At 34.6% G+C, this 22,484-nt stretch overlaps 2 protein-coding genes and 1 long non-coding RNA gene across 9 annotated transcripts; 1 reads left to right on the top strand and 2 right to left on the bottom strand.

The window, feature by feature from the left end:
- Nucleotides 1–2: 2 nt before the first annotated feature.
- Nucleotides 3–4,719, bottom strand: LOC126867614 (methyl farnesoate epoxidase-like). 5 transcript variants are annotated; one of them, XM_050622309.1, is made up of 10 exons: nt 4,569–4,719; nt 3,194–4,312; nt 2,756–3,007; nt 2,363–2,651; nt 1,996–2,234; nt 1,706–1,917; nt 1,497–1,583; nt 1,285–1,426; nt 745–946; nt 3–341 (listed from the first exon to the last, which is right to left on the bottom strand). In XM_050622309.1, the coding sequence occupies exons 2-10, from the start codon at nt 3,279–3,281 to the stop codon at nt 305–307; spliced, it is 1,548 nt and encodes a 515-aa protein (XP_050478266.1). In that variant the 5' UTR covers nt 3,282–4,312; nt 4,569–4,719; the 3' UTR covers nt 3–304. The 5 variants fall into 5 exon arrangements, with proteins under 5 accessions (XP_050478266.1, XP_050478281.1, XP_050478275.1 ...); XM_050622324.1 differs by having other exon boundaries at nt 3,194–3,514; nt 4,159–4,711; XM_050622318.1 differs by having other exon boundaries at nt 3,194–4,080; nt 4,159–4,711.
- An 8-nt stretch (nt 4,720–4,727) lies between these two features.
- Nucleotides 4,728–10,725, bottom strand: LOC126867607 (uncharacterized). The gene is made up of 6 exons (XM_050622296.1): nt 10,637–10,725; nt 9,654–9,748; nt 5,740–9,452; nt 5,374–5,496; nt 4,991–5,232; nt 4,728–4,913 (listed from the first exon to the last, which is right to left on the bottom strand). The coding sequence occupies exons 1-3, from the start codon at nt 10,658–10,660 to the stop codon at nt 7,901–7,903; spliced, it is 1,671 nt and encodes a 556-aa protein (XP_050478253.1). The 5' UTR covers nt 10,661–10,725; the 3' UTR covers nt 4,728–4,913; nt 4,991–5,232; nt 5,374–5,496; nt 5,740–7,900.
- Nucleotides 9,740–11,211, top strand: LOC126867730 (uncharacterized). Of its 3 annotated transcripts, none has more exons than XR_007690397.1 (5): nt 9,740–9,902; nt 9,998–10,223; nt 10,330–10,403; nt 10,470–10,724; nt 10,786–11,211. It is a non-coding gene; the product is annotated as an uncharacterized LOC126867730 (long non-coding RNA). The 3 variants fall into 3 exon arrangements; XR_007690400.1 differs by having other exon boundaries at nt 10,330–10,372; XR_007690396.1 differs by having other exon boundaries at nt 10,330–10,724.
- Nucleotides 11,212–22,484: the final 11,273 nt, after the last annotated feature.

The raw sequence follows: 22,484 nt of genomic DNA on the forward strand, positions 1-22,484 counted from the left end.
CATTTGTTTTAGTATCCAGGCTGGATATACCTATTTTTATTTGTTCGATTTATTGTTTCAATGATAAAGATGTTGCCGATGCACGTTAAATGTGACGTTTCTCTGTTTTGAAGTAGCTCCACCCGTGGATAGAAGCTCGGTTTGTTTGACTTCAACAAATTTTTCTCTTGAATATTGTTTATTGTTTCTACCGCGTGAAAGTCGCTTTACGGGTCGTTTTACGTGTTCGACGAAATCAGTTCGTTTCGCAGAAGTCCAAATGTACCTTCGCTCGCACGCCACGTGGCGATTCAGTCCTTTTATATTAGGTTTCAACATGCCTGTCAAATATTTCCTTGTCACTGGAAAATAGATTCTGTAAAGCTAATAAAAATTATGTAGTTTGTATTTAAATATTGAAGATGATTTTTTTTCTTCTCAAAATTTTTTTATTATATATTTGAAGTAATTAGGAAATCATACACTCGGAGATATTACTTAATAAATAGAATAAAAACATTTCTCTATTAAATAATATAAAGCACATTCCTCGACTCTGGTGTTTAATGAATTATATTGAATCGCCATCGTGTAAGCATATGGTATCTTAATTATTATGTACAGAATAGCAATTTATTCTTAGAAGACTACTCACAATTTTCAGTTATATAATTTCCAGCTTTCATATTTGTATTCAATAAAATTATTAAAACATATAGGACATATTACACTTAATATTTTAGTCTAATTATCTATAATATTTACATTGTAGCGCAGTTTATAACGTCAGATCTCGCCGTAAGCTTGAGGTAATAAGATTTCGGTGATATAGTGAAACCATCGTATCCATTTAGATCGGGTTTGCCGTGCTCTGGTGAAATTTCAATGTCGAAGTAATGTATAACGTAGGCGAAGAATAAGAATAAGGATGTCCGGGCTAGCATTTCACCCGGACAACGTCTTTTACCTAAAAGGCAGAACGACATCATTAATTCTAGAACATTTTACCTCAGAATATGCAAAGACTTCAAATATTTACATCTACAACATTATCCATTGAATTTCTATTTAAATGACGTCTATTTGGCAATAAGAACTACATAAACTTAAAAAATATGATTTTATCTGGTGAATTATTTCCGGATTAATGAGCTGTGTGTATATATGCGTGTGTATACATATATGAGATTCGAAAATGTTTCAAGTGAAAAGAAACGAATTAAATTTGTCAAGATGAATTTCCAGTTCTTACAGAATATTTTATACAAATTTTATAGTGAGAAAGATTTGTGTATGGAGACTGACCTAAACCGAATGGTATGCTAGCATTATTTTGACAGAATCGGCCATTTGCGTCGAGAAATCGCTGTGGTCGAAACTCTTCTGGATGGTCCCAATATGTTGGATCATTTAGCACACTATGGAAATCCAGGAGAATTATAGTATTCTAAAATAACATAATAAAGAATACATAGACTGATGTTTTTATTCGGGACATTTATATTTGTAATACTTACTTTGGGTATACTATATCCGCTGAAAGTTACGTCCTTCATGGTCTTGTGAGGTACTCCAAGTGGCGCCAAGATCAAATATCTCTGTACCTATCGTAATAATGATCTGTTTATATAATTCAAAAGAAAAAAGTGCAATGGATCAGTAGTTACGATAATAAAAAGCGCGGAATCTTATGGTTATAGTATAATTAATTCCAACTATCAATTACTTCCGCAAGAAACGATTCCATCAAAGGTAGCGATGAATAATCTTCTAAAGTAGGCGATCTTAATCTACCTACGACGATATCTAGTTCTTCCTGGAGTATCTTAATCCATTCAGAGTGTAAAGATAAAAATAGGAAAGTGGTCGCTAAGGTATCTGTCGTAGTCTTTGAACCGGCTAAAAAGAGGTCCAGGCATAGGACCAATAAATTTTCCCCTTTCAAACAATTAAATTATTCTTTAGTAACAAATAGGTTATCATATTTTAATCGTATAAATAAAAGGAGATACTCACGATCAAAAATGGAATCACCTTGCTCAGTATTTTTTGAAGAAATCTCTAAAAGAAAAGCATCAATTAAATCCTGCGGTTGATTTCCAGACAGTCGTTTTTCGTGGATATTAATCTCCTCGTCTAAGAAATTCCAAAGTTTCTGAAGTATTCTCATTAAATCATTGTAACCAGATAATTCTGGTATCATGAAGCGTAGAAATGGCATTTGCGAAACAATGCCACCCATTGTGTCCATCAATCTATGAGAAGAAGCATATGAATATACTCGTGTAAGTACGCAAATTCATATTTACATTCGTATAACATACACCTTATGCACTCTTAACTACGATGTGATGATATTAAAAAAAAATTTGTTTCAAATTACCTGAAGGCATCGTGGACGGTCTCGAGAATTTCTACTAATTTCTCGTTTGCATAGTCAAATCTGTGTCCAGCGAACATAAACCAAAGAGAATTCAAAACTGCAATATCGAAAGCTGTATGCATTGGTACTGGACCTTTGACACTGGCACGAAGAAGGTAATTCACAAGATTATCAGCTTCGACAATCAGCTGTTGCTCCATAATTGCTTGACCTAGGCCAAAGGTTCTAAGGTGGCGCATCGTGAAACGACGACACTGAGACCACATTGGTCCTTCCGTGAATAAAATTCCTATCGAAATTTATTAATAAGAATATGTTAAATTTGAAGTGAATATTCTAAATATAACTAAAGTAATTTTATTGTGAATTAAAAAAAAGACTAACATTACCTACCCTTCCTTTTTCCAAACGCACGGACTCTGAAAAAGAATCCATCCGGTCTTCCATTGAATTCTTCCTGAAGAAGAACTTTTTTTACCAGATCGTACGTCGAAATCACAACGGCTTTCTGATTCCCTAATTTCAGGCCCAGAATCGGCCCGTAGGTTTTCGTCAGATCTTGAAGAGCCAAATAAGTGTATTTGTGTTTCAGTTTCAATCGTCGAAACGTGAAGAAGCAACCGATCACTGGCAACCATTTTGGACCTATTCGAATATTGAATAAAATGCGAATATTAAAGAAACTGATGAAGTATATTAATTTATTAGACTAACTAAATAAGTTGAAGCAATTGTTATTACTCTCATAAAATTTGTCTTAGATTTTATAAAAAAGGTTAAAGTTAGGAATTAATATATTTGCTATTAATTACACATTGATTGTTCACCGACCAGGAGGAAAGTTGTGCGGTTTGATGCAATCATAAACGCCAAACATAAAAAGAAGTATAAGGAGAAGAGAGATGGTCACGTAGAGCATCTTGAAATGCACTGATACTTCAGCTCGGGACTTCAAATGCGGCTACTATACCAAGCATATATACGTATTGTGACAAAAACGATTCTAGTGGCACTCTGTGATATTATCGGCGTGACACCCATGGCCTCTGACAAAAATATCTTTTTGTCTGACACATCCTTTTCATGGTGCTCTTCTCACTCTGTGCTCCGTTTGAAAAAATGTTATCTGTTTCTTTTCTTCTTTTTTTAAGACTATGATACAACAAAAACTCAACGCGAGATAAATCGCTTAGTTGAACTTAACAATCATTGTCGTTTATGTAATATAGTAGAAGAAATTCTTCGGCGAAAGTCTCCACGCTTTCGATCATAAGAAAAGTACTGTGAATTGTTTATTTAAGAGGAGCAACGATTTCAAATTTGAAACGCTATTTTTGAAAAGATTGAAGAAGAATGAAAATTCTGTGAATTTGGTGGTTGTTAATGGTCTGTGGTTTCTACTTGTCTATTTATAAACAGTTTACTTATGAAGAATGCTTGGAATACTGAATACACGAGGTTAAATTCCACTTGAAATGAAAGAGAATAACCACAAATAAAAAAGATATTATTTCTCCTTTTACTTTTCAAATACGATTTCTGAAAAAAATGATGGATAATTAAAATAATAATTGTTCCATTAGCTTATATTCAGCTCACTAAGGTCAATGAAACATACTGAAATAACAAGAACCGACTACCTGTTTATTTTCATTATAGCTTACAAAAAAAAAGGCGCCATAGAAACTGTACTTTCGAAGTTGCTGCTGAATTATTTCCTGGTTAAATAAACTAATTGAAGTTAAACGATCCAACAGGTTTTGCATTTCTGTCAGTTGCAATTTATGGTTACCTACTAATTATATCATATCCGCTGCATTTGTAATGTCGTGTTGTTGTTGACCTTCCGTAACATGAAGTGGCAGTAACACGAAACTTTCTGATACACCCACGATCTCGAATAATTCTGTTGGAAAGTTTTGGAAAGTAACTCTGACCTACAACTTTTTTCTAAATCAAAGATCAAAATTCGATCATTATAAATATTGTAATCAAAAATAGTGTTATATAAAATGATCAATGATGTTTCTCTTATATTTAATCATTTGATATATTACTACTCATAAAAATATATTATATTATAGGAATATATTCATTGCTTCACATGTGATTATTTAATATGGCGCTTAATTAGATTTTATGATCATGCAAGATGTTATATCGTAATTTTCTTTCTAGACAATCGTTTACACATTGATATACCTACACGTGTTTGAGTATGTATTTTAAAACAAACATAAGTCGACGTCGTGCGCTTGGACACGTATGTTTTATGAGCAATGTTTGCAGATACACGTCGATGAAGTAGTAGCAATAAACATTGTTTTTAACTTTTCCATAAATGTTTTCAATCTTCATTCATTCGCTTTCTTTTTTTTGGAAAAAAAATAATATAATAAGTTTTATGTATTTACGAATGTAGACTTAATCTTTATATATAGAAATACTTTCCTTATTACCGCTTTCTAATAGAGTAAAATGTTGTACAGTTGCTAGGAAAAAATCACATACAGCCACTTTTGGTTTCGCCGCCATTAAATTCACGCCAATCCTAACCAATCGTAATTTATGTTAGAAATTACTCGAAGGCGGCGCTAATGGATCATTGTTTATGCGCGTGAAACTTACTTAATACGTCCTAATTCCTCATTGCTCTCGTAAACTCGTAAAATTGCTTACTATTGTGGTAATCGGTTGGTATTGAACTTGCAAGATTTCCATTTAACCATAAAATCACCTTCAGAAACGTAGAAAAGAATATATTCTTAAGGAAATAACCTTGGACACTTAATCGTTTCATCTGAAAGATATTCTAAATATGCATGTATTGGCTTCTTCCGAAAGGTTCGTTTCGTTTTTATTATAAATTCCTAGCAAATAATATTATTGCTGTTAGTTGGATACTAAAGAAAATTAAGGGGAAACGTAAAAAAATTCATTAATAAAACAGGTTCATTTTTTCAGTAAAATAATATTAAATCTCATATATACATACCAAGATATATACATACCTCTATCTGTCTCATTCACCAAGTATAACATAGTCCCATTATTATGTATTTATCATAATCTTTACAAAACTTATTCCAAATATATAGGCTAGAGATGAAATACTCTATGAGAGCCTATAGAAGCTATTTAAAAGAATTCATTGTTAAAAAGGCCAACAGTTTTTTAAGAAAAGCTCGTGAAACTACAAACGGTGAAAAATCTAATTCTAGTTAAATCTTTCCTAACTCTTAATCATTCCAAACCAAACAGCATTAAAAAGTTTCTCACATGTAAGTTGAAGTAAATAATACGAAATATTTTAGGTTCACAGAAATTCTTCGGTAAATGTTTCTAATCAAATATATTATTTCCTAACAAAATCTCACCTAGTTCGTCGAACCTATGAACGTCAAGGAGATAAAACGTTGTCACAAATTGTAACGAAACGAACGAGAGAAAGAGGCCCGGAGAAAAGTGGAAATCATTGGCCGGCTGAAGAGATCGATTAGAAAATATACGTGTACGACATTTCTCCAATTCTATTTTCTTCCCCAAGCGAAACACATTGGATGAAAAGTCTGACCCTGCGGTATAGTTGGATTAAAGCAAAAGTTTCTCTCGTCGTGCATTGAGGCCGATTCCACTGCGCAATGTACACATACATACAACCTATTAAGCCGAGTTTATACTTGATGAACAGATACGAACAAACATAAACGACATCAATGAATCAACGTGATAAGCATCAACAAACATGATTGCTTAGTAGATGACACACCAAGTGTGATTTAAATTGCAATGAAGCTTCCACTAGTCATAGGTTAGGTTAGACTCTGGACTTTATCAATTAACAAGGGAGTTCTAAAAAACCTGGAGTATACAGTTGCTTACGAAAGTATTTGAATATTTATAGAAACCTTCTTTTGTTATGCGAAACGATTCTGAAATTGATGAAAGTGATGAAACGCGACTATTATGATTATACTGATACATTTCAAACAAATCTGAAACTAATACATAGAAGTTGCAAGACATTCTGTCTTGCAGACACTTATATATTTCGTAGAGATCATAAAAGTGTTTAAACAGTGAATTATCTATTATATTAATAATCTTCAATGTCTAATGGGAGCATATTTAACACCTATTACATGTATAAGATGGTTATTCATGTGTATGTACTAACTTTTTACTAAATATATGTTTGCAATAAAAGACTTGTAACTTTTATATGCATTTTTAGATTGATTTCATATTTTATCAAATATAATCAGAATAGTCGGGTCTCGTATTGCCTATGAAATTTTAAATTGGTTAATAGGTACAATATATTAAATTGGCATAACATGTATACCTACATAAAAGTTTTCTATAATTGATGTTCAAATACTTTCATGAGACTTTTAACTTTTTGAGACTGTAGCTTTTCCGTATTAAATACGAATTATATGTATACAAATACCTGATCTATGTTTGTTTATTGTAACGATATTGGATTACTTCTCAAAGTTGGCTTGAAGAACTGGTGGGCATAGCGATGTCTTGTTAAAGAAGGAAAATCCAATCAACCAATTAATGTGGAGCTACTGTAAAGGTTTGCGTTCATTCGTCAGGTGCAGACCCGGCTTTATAAAGCAGTTGGATAACTCAAAGAGAATACAGTATAGCGGCAGGAATTAATTTATGTCGCTGAATGCATGTGAGCCGCACCACTCTCATATGTGTGGGTGCACGGATACTTTCTCTACGGTCGAGGTCTCCCATATACAACCCGACACGACTTCCTTCCATACAGATTCGAACTTTCTCCGGTTTTTCAGTAGCAGCGGCGGCTACAACCGCGTGGCCATGTTGCGTCATGTCGAGTGGATCCTCGGATGACGAAGCGAAATGCGATGGTGTTAATGAAATATGTATTAACAAACTGTACCGGTAATACCGGCGTATTAGTGTAGATTACGATTTGGATATAGAATATATGAAAAAGAAGCGAGAAGAAATACTATAAGAAAATATTGAAGTTATGTTTGTCGATGATTCGTGTAGCAAATATTTACTTAGTTCTTGCTTTTGCGGAATGTTCTAATCTTGAGTAGGTTCTGAAATTTATATATTACTTAGTTAACGTGGAGCAATGCCATGTGAAAATTTGTAATAATAGGAAGTTTTTCTTTATTAGGCTTTTCTTTCTTTGCTATGTAGACTTACTATAATTTTCTATAATCTTCATTCGTAATACCTCTAAAAAATATGTGTGATAATCAGGTGAAATAATAACAAAATTGTCTTAACAAAATATTAATCAACTTTATTTGTAACGGCATCGGTTAACAAAAGTAACAACAACATTGTATAAAAAGGGGGAGTAGAAAATATACATACATAAAGATAGAACGCGTTAGGGTCAGGGCCGTGTCAGTCGATTAATCCTTCGAAAACTTAACTCTCTACAACTTATTATACGACTAAGATAATATATACAGCGGCTTATGTTACAATACTCTTGAATAGGTTTTTATACAAGCTATAGATTTTTATACTGCTCGATCAGTGATTGGTAAACCCAAAGTTGGCTGTCTGACCGCTTTGATTTTTCGATGCTGGTGGTGGCACCAAGTCCTGACTGATCGATGGAGCTTCAGTCTTCGAAGATCTATCCCATCTAACCTTGTTCTCGTCGATTCGATGTTGCTGTTGCTGAGCCTGAGCGTTCTGCTTTGAAGCAGCATCAGAACTATAAGGAACTATCTGAGAACTTTGAGTCTCTGTATCTTTTCGGTCTTCCCAACCATGATGATGGGGATGGTGGTCGTCTGCGGGGAACCATTCTGATATCCAAACTGGTTTCCAAATCTTCTTCCATGCTGGAACCCAAATTTCCTTCCAAGCTGGTACCCAAATCTGTTTCCAAGCTTCTTTCCAAGCTAATTTCTTATCAGGTATCCACTCAAGTTTCTTGTCAGTCTTCCAAATCTGTTTCCAAGCCTCTTTCCATTCCAGCTTCTTATCAGGCACCCAAATAAGTTTCTTAGATGGTTTCCAAATCTGCTTCCATTCTTCCTTCCAGATAAGCTTCTTGTCATCTACCCAAATTTGCTTTTTGGCCGGCTTCCAGATTTGCTTCCAGGCTTCCACCCACTCCAGCTTCTTGTCCGGTACCCAGATCTGTTTTTTCGCTGGTTTCCAATACTTTTTCCATAGTGGTTTCCATATCAGTTTCTTCTTCCACAGATCGTGACTAGTGTACTGCCATCCATGGTTATCGGTGCCGTGGAAGTGCTCACCAGGAATGCCGATTTTCACCCATTCAGGGATCCAGATTTTTTTCCAGGCTGGTACCTGAATCTCCTTCCACGCTGGTACTTGAATTTCCTTCCAAACCGGTTTCCAGATCTTCTTCCACGCGGGCACCTGAATTTCCTTCCAGGCTGGCACCTTTATAGGTTTCCAAACGGGTTTCCAAATCTTTTTCCAGGCTGGTACCTGAATGTCCTTCCACACTGGGACCTGTATCTCCTTCCACACGGGCTTCCAAATTTTTTTCCAAGCTGGCACCTGAATGTCTTTCCATACTGCCTTCTGTGTTGGTACCCACACGGGTTTCCAAATTTTCTTCCACGCGGGCTTCCAAATTTGTTTCTTTGCTGGTTTCCAGATTTTCTTCCATCCTGGCTTCCAAATCAGTTTCTTCTTCCAATAGCCATGATCGTGGTGATGATGGTGATGATCGTCATGGTGTTCTTCGAGCGCTCCATTGCCTCCATCGCCACCACCTCCTCCAGAATGACCAAAACCACCACCAACGTCACCTCCACTGGAATGGCCAAAAGTACCGCCAATGTCACCTCCAGAATGACCAAAACCACCGCCGATGTCACCACCGCCAGAGTGACCAAAGCCACCTCCTCCAGAATGGCCGAAACCACCTCCTGTATCACCACCGTGAACGCTAAGGTCTCCACCGTGACCACCTAGATCTCCACCGTGACCACTTAGATCTCCACCGTGACCACCTAGATCTCCACCGTAACCGGTAGCTAAACCGCCACCATGGCCTCCCAAATCATCACCCCATCTCTTCTGTGCCGCTGTGCCATATCTATGTTCAAAAGTTATTTAAAAAACTATAATAATTTACTAGTAAACTTGCTATAGTATTACTATGACATTTACTATAGTATGAATTGTTTAAAAGAAAAATATTTTAATCCTGAAAGATCATAGAAATAGTATACAGTAAGAATGATTTTAATGAGGTTCTATTTATATTTTTAGTAAAAATAATAAAATGTACACTTACGGAATTTGTTGCTGAGACTTCTGTTCCTGCAGTTGATTCTGATCCACTGCCTTGCTCGCCACAAGTGCGGCTTGCAGTAGCACTACTAGTGCAGCCTGTGAACAACGTAATTGCAGCTATTACAGAATTTCTCTATAAGTAACATGCTAGCAAATGTCACTATTTAACGCCGTCTGCCTTACGTTTAAATCTTGATAAGAAAACTGAAACATGCAATACAAGACACGGAGAAATTTTGATTTTTTTATGGTAATATTCCAGTCATGACTTTTAACCGCTGTTCGTTTATGGTACATCACTTTCGAAACTCGTTGCCAATCGATAATCAAGTAACACGTTTGTAGACAAATAGTGACTGTTGCCCTACAGTTCCGGTTCTGTCCATCGTTGTTCTCGAATTGTTATACGTGGTTGAGCAGAAATACTATGAGCATCGAAGAAAACAGGATCGTTTAAAATTGTAATAAATAACAGAAATATCTAGTTCAATGTTTCTGCAATATTAAATATTTTAAAACTTAAATTATATTATCAGATATTATTTTCTAGATTTATGATTATTCATGAAAGGTATGCACATTTTACCTATATTTTATTATATTATGTCTGGACAACAAAATGATTAAAAACGATCTACATAGTACTATATAAATTAACCATAGATTCTATTTTTCAGATAAATAACCTGGAGCGTCTAACGTTGGCCCAATCGTTAAATGGTAATCAACATTACTTTACCAGAAACTTCAAGTACGATGATCTTAATAGTCAAGTCGATCACCATTCTTCAATCATGACACTCGCTACTTACTCCAGATATGACGAATCTCAAAGACATCACCGATTATTTCGCTTGCACCCTTGCTACGATGAAATCGTTCGAGAACATTCACCTTACTCAGATGCGATAGTTAAAAGAATCACGATTTGTGGATAAGGTCGAGAAACTTAATCGAAACAAATGTTTTAAAAGAAAAACTAACCACGCATCCCGGGCGAATCCTCATATTTTTCGCAATGCCGCCCGTCGGGCTCGGGCCGCGTACTCTTGTTCCCTAAGTGCAGGAAAACGTAAGTTACTTCGTCCAATCAGCGGAACGCCGTTGTTATATAGGCGCGTATTCTCCCCCAGTGCTATCGTCGGAAGGTGACTCGTGGACGTGGTGCGCCTGGGCCAGGTGCTGAAGGTGGTGGTAAAATCGTCCTGGTGGAGGAGGCAGTCCACATAGTCAGAGGAAATCGAGACACGATGGTGGTGGGCTCCGAGGGGACGACGTTACGGAAAGCCCGTAACTTGACTACCTAGCGATGGAACCGATTTTATTCTTTTCTGTTGGCTGACCACAGTTTGTTACATGAAGATACTATCATGTTCTTGTAAGGTTTTCCTTTTTTGTGGATCTATATTTACAATATTTCAAATTTCAATGCTATTTCCTTTCTTAAACTAAGTAGTCGTTTTTGGAGATAATCAGGGCAGTATAATAGAAAACGTAATTTATATATTATATTATGTATTTATAATTTAATATAATTTAATTTAATTAAATATATTTCATTTAATATAAAGATACTGGCTATATTATTTAGGAAAATTAATATGACAGAAAATGTCGTTATACATGTTACACAACATTTTTAGCCTAAGTATAATATTACTAGAATATTAATACTATACTGTACATGATATGTATTTTACAACATACATTTACTCCTCCACAACTGATTTCACTACAAAATCTGTTCTACCTATCCTCTGCTCCTCATAATTGATATTGTATATTCTATAATTAGTATCCTATTCCATATTTCATAGTAACGCTAACAAAAAACATCCATAAAATAATTTGTAGAGCTCAGAAGGGACTTAATCCCATCGCTACGTTCGCTCTCCTTCTTCCTTGCCGGAGTCCACCTCCCACGAGCAGACTGGCGATCTTACTTTATACTATACCACGATGGGCTATCGTTCCGGAGAAAGTGATCGGGAACGCGATCCGGTCGGGCGAGCCTGACGGTTTCGTTCTCTTGGTATTTACGCGGCTCTGTCCAGCGAAGGCGAAGTTCACGGGTAAGCAAGGTTATGTAGCAAGGTTATACCTGGTGTTCCAGATTACCTGAGAAGGGAAAAGTGGTGGCAAAAAGAGATCGATCGGCGCCACTTCGTGTTTCATGTAAATTTTTTCCCTTTGTATGATCGGACCGATTTCGGGACATCCAACCGTTTCACATCCACTGCTGGTTTCTCTTCTGGAAGGCCCCACGGCTGGACCAGCATCGTTTTTCCTTTCACATATCCTGTCATCGTTGATAAGCGCCGGAAGGCGTGCGATCGACGTCACATCAAATTTTGCCACTTGATTCAGTGATTGAGGAGCATACATTAAAGTAAGAAAAAGTTTCTCCACCTGTAAAAGACTAAAAGGAATTGGATGTTTAAGAGCTGAAGAAAAAGGTGTTGCGAATAATAGAAATGTAGAAATAGAAATTTGTATCATAAATTATAGAATCTCTAGTTATATTCCTTAATCCGTAATTTCTTTTAATAAGGAAAAGTACGTATTCATAAAAGTGTCGTATAGAAAATCGCGGAACTAATTGTTGCTGCTAGGCACAATCATGGTTTCGCCTTTACATCGAGTGAAAATAAATTTCCTGATGCGTCCTTATTCATTAATGATTTCTAATGCGTTCTGTTTCATTAATTACGCAGACGGTTTGGGTAGATCAACTTCCGAATGAGATTCCGTTTACGCAATTTTACTACCCGTTCAGTTATTCAACAGTCACGAGACAAACAGAAATATAGTGATTACTTATTTAATCTAATATCTCATCTCAAGATCATTGATTGAAATATGTCCAAGATATACGATTTTATGTACAACACAATTTTGCTCCTTGGAAGAGGGACTCACATTCCTATATGTTACATACTTTCGCAAGATTTAATTGTCTGAAACGAAACAACGGACACGGATTATGGTGGCGTTGCGTTTTATTTGAAAAGCTCATAATCACAGACGCCTGCATCAGTGAAAGTTCACGCTAAAGTGGGAAAAAATATTACAATGCAAAAGATACGACTCCTGTTACCTCTTTGAGATTTTAACCATTAGTAATCACGAAATATATGTCAACATTCCAAATTTAATGGAATATATGTAATTTAAAAGAATAATGGCACAAATGAGGCTGTCAGAGAAACAATAGTGGACAATGAAGGTAGGAAACGAAATAAGTTATGAGAAAGCATACTCAATAAAAATGATATAAAAATATTTCTTTCACTTTAATGATAATTTCTTTTACTTTGGTTCCATTTTCAGCTGACGCACTTTGATCATCACTTTGATGCAAAATCTGAAATATGGTAAGAATAAGTAAATGATAATAAATAATAAGAAATGTCATAAAGTAGATATCTCTAATTAGACAATGAAGTCTTTATTTTACTTAACCTAGGTATTAGTGACTTGAAGTGGATATCGATTCCATCCAACGTATTCCAAAGTTATTTCGCGTGTTAATATGTTGTACTACACCACTGGGTTTGCGAGCCAAGCTGGAAGTGATAACTGTCTAATTTCGCGCGAAATACGCAATGACAGGTACACGTATTCGCAGGATGAAAGTGAATTCTTTATTCTACGAAGCCAAACACTTGAAAGCAAACGAAACTGCTAGGATATGTTCCAACTATTCCGGTTCGTAAATCATTTGGTCGCGCGGTTGCTCCAGATTTTCAAACCTGTACGCGAGAACAATCCAGACCGACGTTTCACCATTCCTCCGCGTCTGCGATATTAGTTTCCGCTTGATACTAACATTTTCTTTTGACCCTGAGAAAAAGGCCCAACCTGAAACGTTCAAAGCTAAAAGCCGTCATTCTTAGAATTTCTTATTAAGTTCTAACTTTCAGTTCTTCATATGTTTATCATTGCGTGTCACAACTTAAGAGCCCGGCGCGGAATAAATACTCATTGGCTGCTATCTGGTAAAGTTTCGCTAATTAATTTCCTATTTTTTAGAAGGAGAGTTAGCAATGGCAAATATTGATGTATGCACATATATATCATAGCAAGGATATATAGGAGTGTGAAACGGAGAAGAAGATATGAAATCTGTCATCCATCATTTGGCGCGTGGGTGGAAGTAAAAAAAGGACGTTTGAGACGTTTTCTAAGGCGCGACGGTAAATAGAGGATCGAAATATTTTAGAAATTTGTATTTGCACTCCAGATGGTCGACTTATGGGCAAATACCTACGGCTTGCTTTCTAAACGTCTCGTCCCTCGAGGTAGTCTCGCTCCTCGAAATGTCTCTTCTTCGATATTTGGGTTACGTGCTCCGGTAAAAAGGTTTACGAAAAACAAACGATTGCTTCACGTTCCCGGAAACGGTGTCTTAGTTTAGTTCTTATCAGAAGTAGAACTAGGTCTTCCTCTTATTTTCTTCTTTGAGAGTTAGAAAGAAAAGTTTTATTCACGAAAGATAAAAGAATTGGTACCATATGATTAACAGATTAATCTGCAATTAAGAATAATATTAATATTTACGTTACTTATTTTCAGTATGGAGAAGTGATATAAACTTTATGAAAGAAAAAAGATGTAAATACCCGTCTTCTTCTTTTAAAACTCACATTGTTAGAAAATTGCTCTTTATGATAAGGAGCAATGTAAGTATTTATGATATTCGTTTCATTTAGGACAAAATACGTTTTGCATTGCGTGATACTTTATCCTACTTTGTCTGTGCAACAGTTTACTCGAAAAGATGTTCCCGCCACTTTCGTTGAAGTAATGGATAATAGATTTAAATCTTTACACAAATTTCTTCGCTGGTGATTTCTTCGTGTTATTTACTGCATCTCTATATCAAATAGTTGGCAATAATCGAGGAAACGAGCAAGCAGATATACAAGATAAATGTTTATCCTTCCTATTTTATGCACGATATCTTTCGAGCTTATAGTCTCTTCTGATTCCACAATGTATTTGCTTTCTATTAGCGGTGGGAAAGGACATATGAATTCTCTTAAAAAATAAAAATTATAGTGAATTTCATTACTAATTATTCAAAGAATTCTTAAAAATGTTTAGTTTTTAAGAAAGTGAAGAAAATAGAATATTTCTTCTAAAGAAATAATTCGTCTCTAAAAAGCAGAGATATAAAACTTGCTCTATCAAAATGTTACTCTACCTACAAGAACACGTGTAGTCGTCTAAGAACACGTTCTAATATTTCGTACACCATCCTAACTTTTTTCTGTCGGTAAAATTAAATGATTACAGTATCGTCAGTCTTCAAGATATAATTATGTCTCTTTACTTCGAAAATCTTTCATTTGTCTTTGATTTTTTGTCCATGTAATTTCTCGGGAGTGAAAGGTGTCCGTGGTGATTTCATACTACATGGTCATATACACGTACGCTCGTTTACGCACGTTCGCATGTCCATATAAACAAACATTATCGCGTTACCTAATCCTTGTTACCCGCCATCCATTAACAATTAATGCTTCACTATGATTTTCACCAATTAAAGTGTCCACGCGAATAATATAGGGAATTAGAAAATACAAAACTGTACAGTACATAATTGCACATTACATAATATGAAAAAATATATAAAATATATAAATATATGAACATATATAAAATATAGTGCCTTTTATAATATTCGATAGGTAAAACAACTTTCCATTTTGCTATTTTTTCTACTTTTGTGTTTACTATACTCTCTAAAATATGAATTTACATAAAAACCAGCAGTCTATTTGTAACGATATTTTGCGATCTTGAGCTAGCAGTAAACAAAGAAATTTATGTTTAACTCAAAAGTTCTATCACGTTTTAAGTTCCAAATCTCATGTAGTGCTCAATATGATCTTTGACAGGTCTCGTGTCACGTGTATTGTCTTTAGTACACACTGAACTTTCCATTCATGTTTCTGACATTTTCAACGCTTGTCAGATAAGTATAATAGTAGCGTGCACTATCGGTGGCATACGTGATTTGAAAGAAAAATTGTGCGTGAAGACACGAGAATGTGTTAGAAAGCAACTCAATGTGGAGTATCCCTGTTAAGATTTTATTTCAATCAGAACTAATATTATTTACTTATTTGTGAAAATTTATTTCTCATTGCATGGAAAACTTTAGAATCATTTTGTAGGGTTTTATCGGTTGATGAACTTCATAGTATTTTTTTTTCACCGAACGTTCAACAAGTGTTACTTAACTAAAACTGTGTTTGATGTTCAATTAGGACGTTTGGTATATGCTGTCGTTCGTTATATAGTTCGGTTAATGTTAGATCCTTTGAATATCTGCCAGTTCCGGCGTGTGGAAGTTTAGTGAAAGTAACAAATACCGCCGGGCAATTGATGTAACAGCCTTACTCTGGTCTTCTATCAATCTCGTCATTCCATTACGAATCGTAATGCCTTCTAGAAATACGATGGGTCGCCCCTGTTAATAAGTGGGTAAGTCAGTGAAAGGTGTTCCATCATTCGTAGTCCATATCCTGGAATTAAGATACATACTTAAGAAAATTATGAAAGGAACTATTTAAAATTTACAGCGTCGTAACTTCTCATTGATTGATTACAAAGGGTTCTTAAGCTTGATATGTATTTTTCCGCTACTTTTGTGTATTAATATATGGTATGAATGTTGCTAGTACTACATCTGAATTTCCAAAGTATCTCAGTTCCCGACGTATCAATTTTTATGTATCTGGTACGAAAAATACTTGAGTTTACGTATATCTGAATCCAAGAATACTTGAATCAACATCGATAATCCCGAGTACATAATTTTTGTAATGTCTGAAGTCCGAGGTAACTGAAGTAGGTACTTGAGCTTTCAAATACATCTAAATCTAAGCGTGCCTGAATTTTCAATATACAAGTTCTCATGTATGTATTCTCTTCCGAATCTTCGATTAGTTGAATTCTGAAATAAGTACTTGAGTTGCTATCGTGTAGTTAGTACTTGTAGACAATAAACATCTAATACAAGCATCTGTTCTACTCATTAGAAAGCGTTAGGCATTGTCACATCCTTGTTTGAAAGTGAATTGCATGGATTTTCTTCGGGCCACGGGTTACGTATTCATCCTCTTCGATTTCCTGGCACGCAGTTGCGTACACTTCGATAGATATCTTTATCCTCGTGCAGCGTAAATTAGAAACCGGATGTTCCACTCTCTACAGAAATCCAGCGACATTTTAGGAAACTAGCGTTGAAGATTTTTCTCTTGTCTGGTGAGATCCTGAATGACATCGGAAAACGAGGATGAACAAAGGAGCGTTGGAAGGTGTAAAACGTAATTGTCAGAACTGTCAGACAGTGGAGAGTGTCAGAATGCGCTAATCGTCGAGATTAACTTTCACATATTGTAACAGCTATATGAACGTTGGAATGTTCTCAGAGAGCAGGAAGAGTTATTAAGATCACGGCCGGTTACCCAAGCACGCTTGAATAAGCTTCGATTCCATGGAATTTTCTCTTGTCATTAACCTTCACGAGTAGTATTAAAATTTTGTACTTAACGTTCGAATAAATCGCTCATGTATCTTCATACATTAAGAGCGCAAGTGAAATGAAAAAAATGCCAAATAATGTGCTATATGTTGAACGCGTCGAAATTAAGTAACAAGGATTTCACTTCATGGTTCGAGATTCAAGGTAAAGTTTACTGCATCTTTTTTCTTTTTTCTTCCATGTATTTTTAAGTTTTTCGTGTTAATATCGTTAATCACGAAGAACCTGAAATTGTCCGGAGGATAGTTTTATAGGAGACATTGACCCGTGACAGATATAAATCTTCCCGTTCACGATTAGCGAATTTCTATGTTGCTCCTTGACATTTCATGCGGTGGAAGTAAAGCTATGTGGAAGAATACGAGGCATTGGCGCAGTCATTAAACTCTTGAATAATACCTGCTTTCCAATCTACCATTATTTTACTTCGTGATATCAAAATGTGACTGTAAGTGATTGTAATCAATACACGCCTTACTATGTAGAAAATAATATATTACGAAAATTGTATATATTTCATGACTTACTATATCAGAAATAAAGAAGAACACATGAGTAAACATGTAGGAAAGAAACATCAAATATTATATTCTATCTTATTGCAGAGTAAAAATAGAAAATTCTACGAATATTCGACGCCACTGAAAATAGAAACAGCTGAGTAAGAAGGAAATGTGTCCCATGTATCCTGCAGGTCACCAAGTTCAGATAGTTATCCCTTTCTCATGTGACTCGGCCTCTTCTTTCCTGCTTCCCAGCCGAACAGGCAATTTCCACGATGGGAAAGTCACAATGGTGGTACATCCTTTTAGCATGAAACAGGCAAGGAAAAAAAGCAACGCGTGCCTGCCTTCGGTTTTCGACTTGTAAACGAGTGAGTGCATGCTTCCGCTATAACGAATGAGTAGAGAGCTGAAGATGCATCTGAAGACGGTGCAGGCTGTGCTGGGTTGAAAGTGAAACTTACGTCTCAACGCGGCAATGTGATCGAACCAATTAACAATCGCCTGGAGTCATGAGCTTTCGATCTGGTGTACGCATGGATGCATCCGGCACCTTAAGAAATTAATGGCACTTTCGTACAATACAAATGGATCGAATTATCCATAGAAAGTATTGGAAAATATCTCATAAATATTTGGAAAATATTAAAAAATATTGGGAAATATTTGTTAGATATTTCAATCACATATAAGAACAATTTATTTTTTGATAATTGTTTAGCTTTGGCGGCTTTTTTCACCACTAAAAAAATATATTAGGTATTTAATTAATCTCATATATTAAATTAAATAATATAAACATTGATGTAGAACTAAATAATTGAGCCTTCATTTAATCTGGAAAGAATAGAAAATAGAATAGAACTTTTCAAGTTTGAGGCAATATTCAATATGTTTCATACAGGTTCTTTTTGTTATTTATAGTTATTGGATTTCATCGTTCCGATAGCATTGAACAAAATCTCCTTAAACTAGAACCAACTTACAACTTGCATGAATAATAAGTAATGTTTAAAAAAATGTGTTCGAGGAAGAAATGAAGATCGCTTTCTCTGAAAGGAACTTATTAATAATGCATAACAGCGCATGATTTGTATGCAAGCAGATGTAAACTTTTTCCCATATTTACGTAGATTGTAAATCCACCAGATTGCTTATATAATCACGTATAACTCCGACGGAGATATTATCCGGATATCTTCCGGAATTTCTACGAATATTCTTGTAACTTTTTTATAACGTCTGTCTTCAGTCATGTTTCGAGTTGTCAGAGTCAAACTTCCGGGATATTCACGTATACGGGTAGAGAGCTGCGGTTGCATCGTATAGACCCACAGTGTCTCGATGCGTTCGAGACGATTTCAGTTCGAAAGTTAAATTCAACTCCTGTAATCAATGATGTGCCCTGAGCAGGTGAAATCTGGATGTTTAATTGGGTGTTCAGTTGAATGTCACAGAACGGTTCTGATCTAGAAATTCTGTTTGATCGTCGAAATTAAATTATATGTGGTTTACATTACGTTGATGTACTATGTTAATAGAAAAACAAACAGAAAAACCTCTTTAAAGGATTTATTAGCATTAGAATAAGAAAATAATAAATTATACTGTTGGGCTGTCATTATTTTCTATTAAATAATGAAACGTTCGAACAAATATTGCTCTTGGTAAAGTGATTGGGAAAGGTAGAACAGATGAAGAAAAAAAGGAGATTAGAAAAGTACTAGAAGAAAGAATAAAAATAGTTATAGAAATAGAAACGGAAAATAAGATATACGAATGGAAACATGCAATATTAGTAAAGTAGTTTATACATAGTAAATGAAGATAGGGCATGCATAAGTAGGAAAGATAAATGCAGAATATGTGTGGGATAACGTTTAGTTTATAAATTTAGCAAACCAAAGTCCATTTTAAATAAAGTTTGAATTATATAGTAGACTATACATATATATACTGATCTTGGTTGCAGACAATACGATTTAAACATATTGCCACTATTTATTAAAAAATTGTATGTAGTTCAACAGCTCAAGTATTGACGTAATTATTGTTTAGTTAGCATTTACGGACATGTAATTATTCAAGTAACAATCCAGAGTGAATAATTCTTGAAATAGTAAATAAGACGACTATATTACGATACACGGTTGTGCGGTAGAATGCGTTTGATCCCAATTCGAAAGTGAAATTTGCTTCCATTCGCGGTCAGCGATGCGCGTTATCTGGGTGAAATTACGTTTCTAATGGGCAACGAAGTAAGCTATCATTACCATTGACCTGTATGTTTCATGCACGTTACAAAATGATTCCACGTTACATACAATACGAAACCAAATAAACTAGTTATCCGCTTACGGTACAGCTCACGTAACTATCCTATCGATAGTCCTTTCGTGTCTATTCTACTGTGGGACTGAACGTTTGGGTACAAATCATTTTATAAATGAAATATTTGTGTACTATTACAACAGCTCAACTAAAAATTTAAAATTTCCAGGTATTTCAAGGTACCTGAAGTCTCAAACACCAACTGCGAAATTTTTATAGAATAAAATTCGTCGCAATTCATATTTGAATTTAAAAATATTGAAATGCCTGATTTCCGGGATACTTATATGACAAGATATATAATGAATCTTCGAATCATTAAATACACAGGTACTCAAATTCTCTATCTACATATGAAGACACCTCAGATATTTAAATTACAAAATATCTAAGTTCTAGGATACCCGAATGACGAGATACCTGAACTTTCCAATCATTAACTGTGGCTGAGTTCTGGAATATCTATTTATAAGGCCTAAATATTGAAGTACTTAAGTTCTATGATACTTGACTTTTCAAGCGAAGTTTTTATAGTCTTTCAGTTTTCATGTTATGTAATTGAAGAAATTCAAGAAGAAGACATTTATAGTTGTACTTAAATCTTCAATAGATACGTATTAAACGCGATAATCTATAGACCCTACTTTCGCCACAGGAATAAGCAAATTTAAAAAGAGCTCTGAATAAAAAACCCGAGGATGAACAAAGGAAGAATATATACCTGCTCGTTCTCATCGCGGCAAACCATGTGAAAGTGGCCTTGCCGAGTAAACGATGATCATGACACCGTACTTTTCGCCTTTTCGCATTCTGCGTAGCGAACGAAAAATTGATCAATGATTAAAAGGCACCGATGCTCAGCTTTCGAAAGAAACACTTGAACTCTTTTCATCGAAGAAAAGATTCAAAAGAACCGCATGTAATTGTAATTCGATGCATACACAAGCAATTATATTGTTATAATTATGACAGAAAGTTTTGAATGGTACGTGAATGAAATTATGTCAGCTTTATTGAAATACAATTTATTGCAAGAAAAATATGAAATGAAATTAAGATAAGGTAAAAAGTTTATAAATTAGGTATTGTAGTTATTTTTCATTAGTTATCAGTATTATTTATCACATTATCATATTCATCTCATAATAACATTCTTTTTAGACTTGACGAAGAAACCAGTATCGCAAGATTTATATGTTAAGTTATTGATAAGATGCTTGCCATTTTTTCAAACCGGTCATTAATCCTATGATAGAAATGTTGATAGATCGCAATTGCCACAAATCCAACGTATGAACGATTCGCTTTCTATTGGGTAATACGTGTGATCGTATGTCTTCGTACCGCGCCATACATAAAGCATGAACAACTTTCGATGTTTCGGTTTGCTACAAATAGATTATGAGCGCAAGGACACTTGATTGATTCATCATGCAAAAATATCAAAAGCTTTAATTTCTAAAAATTCGATTATTTGGTCAACGTCACTAATATTTATTTATTTATTTACAGCAATGGTCATGGATACATTTATACATATGAACGAAGAGAAAATTGTTTGATTTTATTTAATAATTAATATACGATCAATTTGAGTAAGCTAAATCGAACATAATAATATTTCATTCTTAATTTAAAAATTGTTTTAAAACGTTTAAATTATTTTACAAGATGCATAATATTATTTTCTAAATTTGGTTTGTTTTTATAGAAAGCGGTTTCCTCTGATTTTACGGCGGAAACAACAATTATGCTGATAAAGTGACATCATAAAACATGAGAGAAATTCCTACAAACCTGCAGGTAACTCTATCTAGCGTCACTTTCTCAGATTCACTGAGAAAACTACATATTCCAGTATAAATAATTGAAATATTACAATTCCAAAAATTGCACATATTATTTTTTTCGAAATAGAGATATATTTAAACACATTTAAGAGAATTTGGATTTATTAACACTTGCTTTTTTTTTAGAAATATAGAAAGTAAAGTATGCAAACAACTTCACATTAATTTTACGAGCTAGCAATTACTTTGCTATTTGTAAATCATATAATAATGTATCTGACACAACAAGTGTAAAAAAAGGTAAGATTTGTTATACCGATCGTAAAGTATATAAAATTTTAATTACACGTTCTAAATCAAATTCTAATTAAAATATAGTAAAAATCCACATCATATTTTCTGGGATATTATATATTTATATAATCTCCCTGTATTGATCAAGGTCTTATATTTCTTTTACATTTTCCTTAGTCTGCTTTCCTGAAAAGTTTTCAAAATTGATTTTCTCCTAAACCTATTCCAAATCTGCCTATTCTTAAATTTTTCCAAAATCCATTTCTTCCCAAATGTTCTCCAAACTCACTTATTATCTCATCTATTAATCCCATTTTTTATTTATCATTCTCTAACTTTCTATTTTATTCTTTCTATTT

The sequence above is a fragment of the Bombus huntii genome, chromosome 1, assembly GCF_024542735.1.
Source record: "Bombus huntii isolate Logan2020A chromosome 1, iyBomHunt1.1, whole genome shotgun sequence".
NCBI lineage: Eukaryota > Metazoa > Arthropoda > Insecta > Hymenoptera > Apidae > Bombus > Bombus huntii.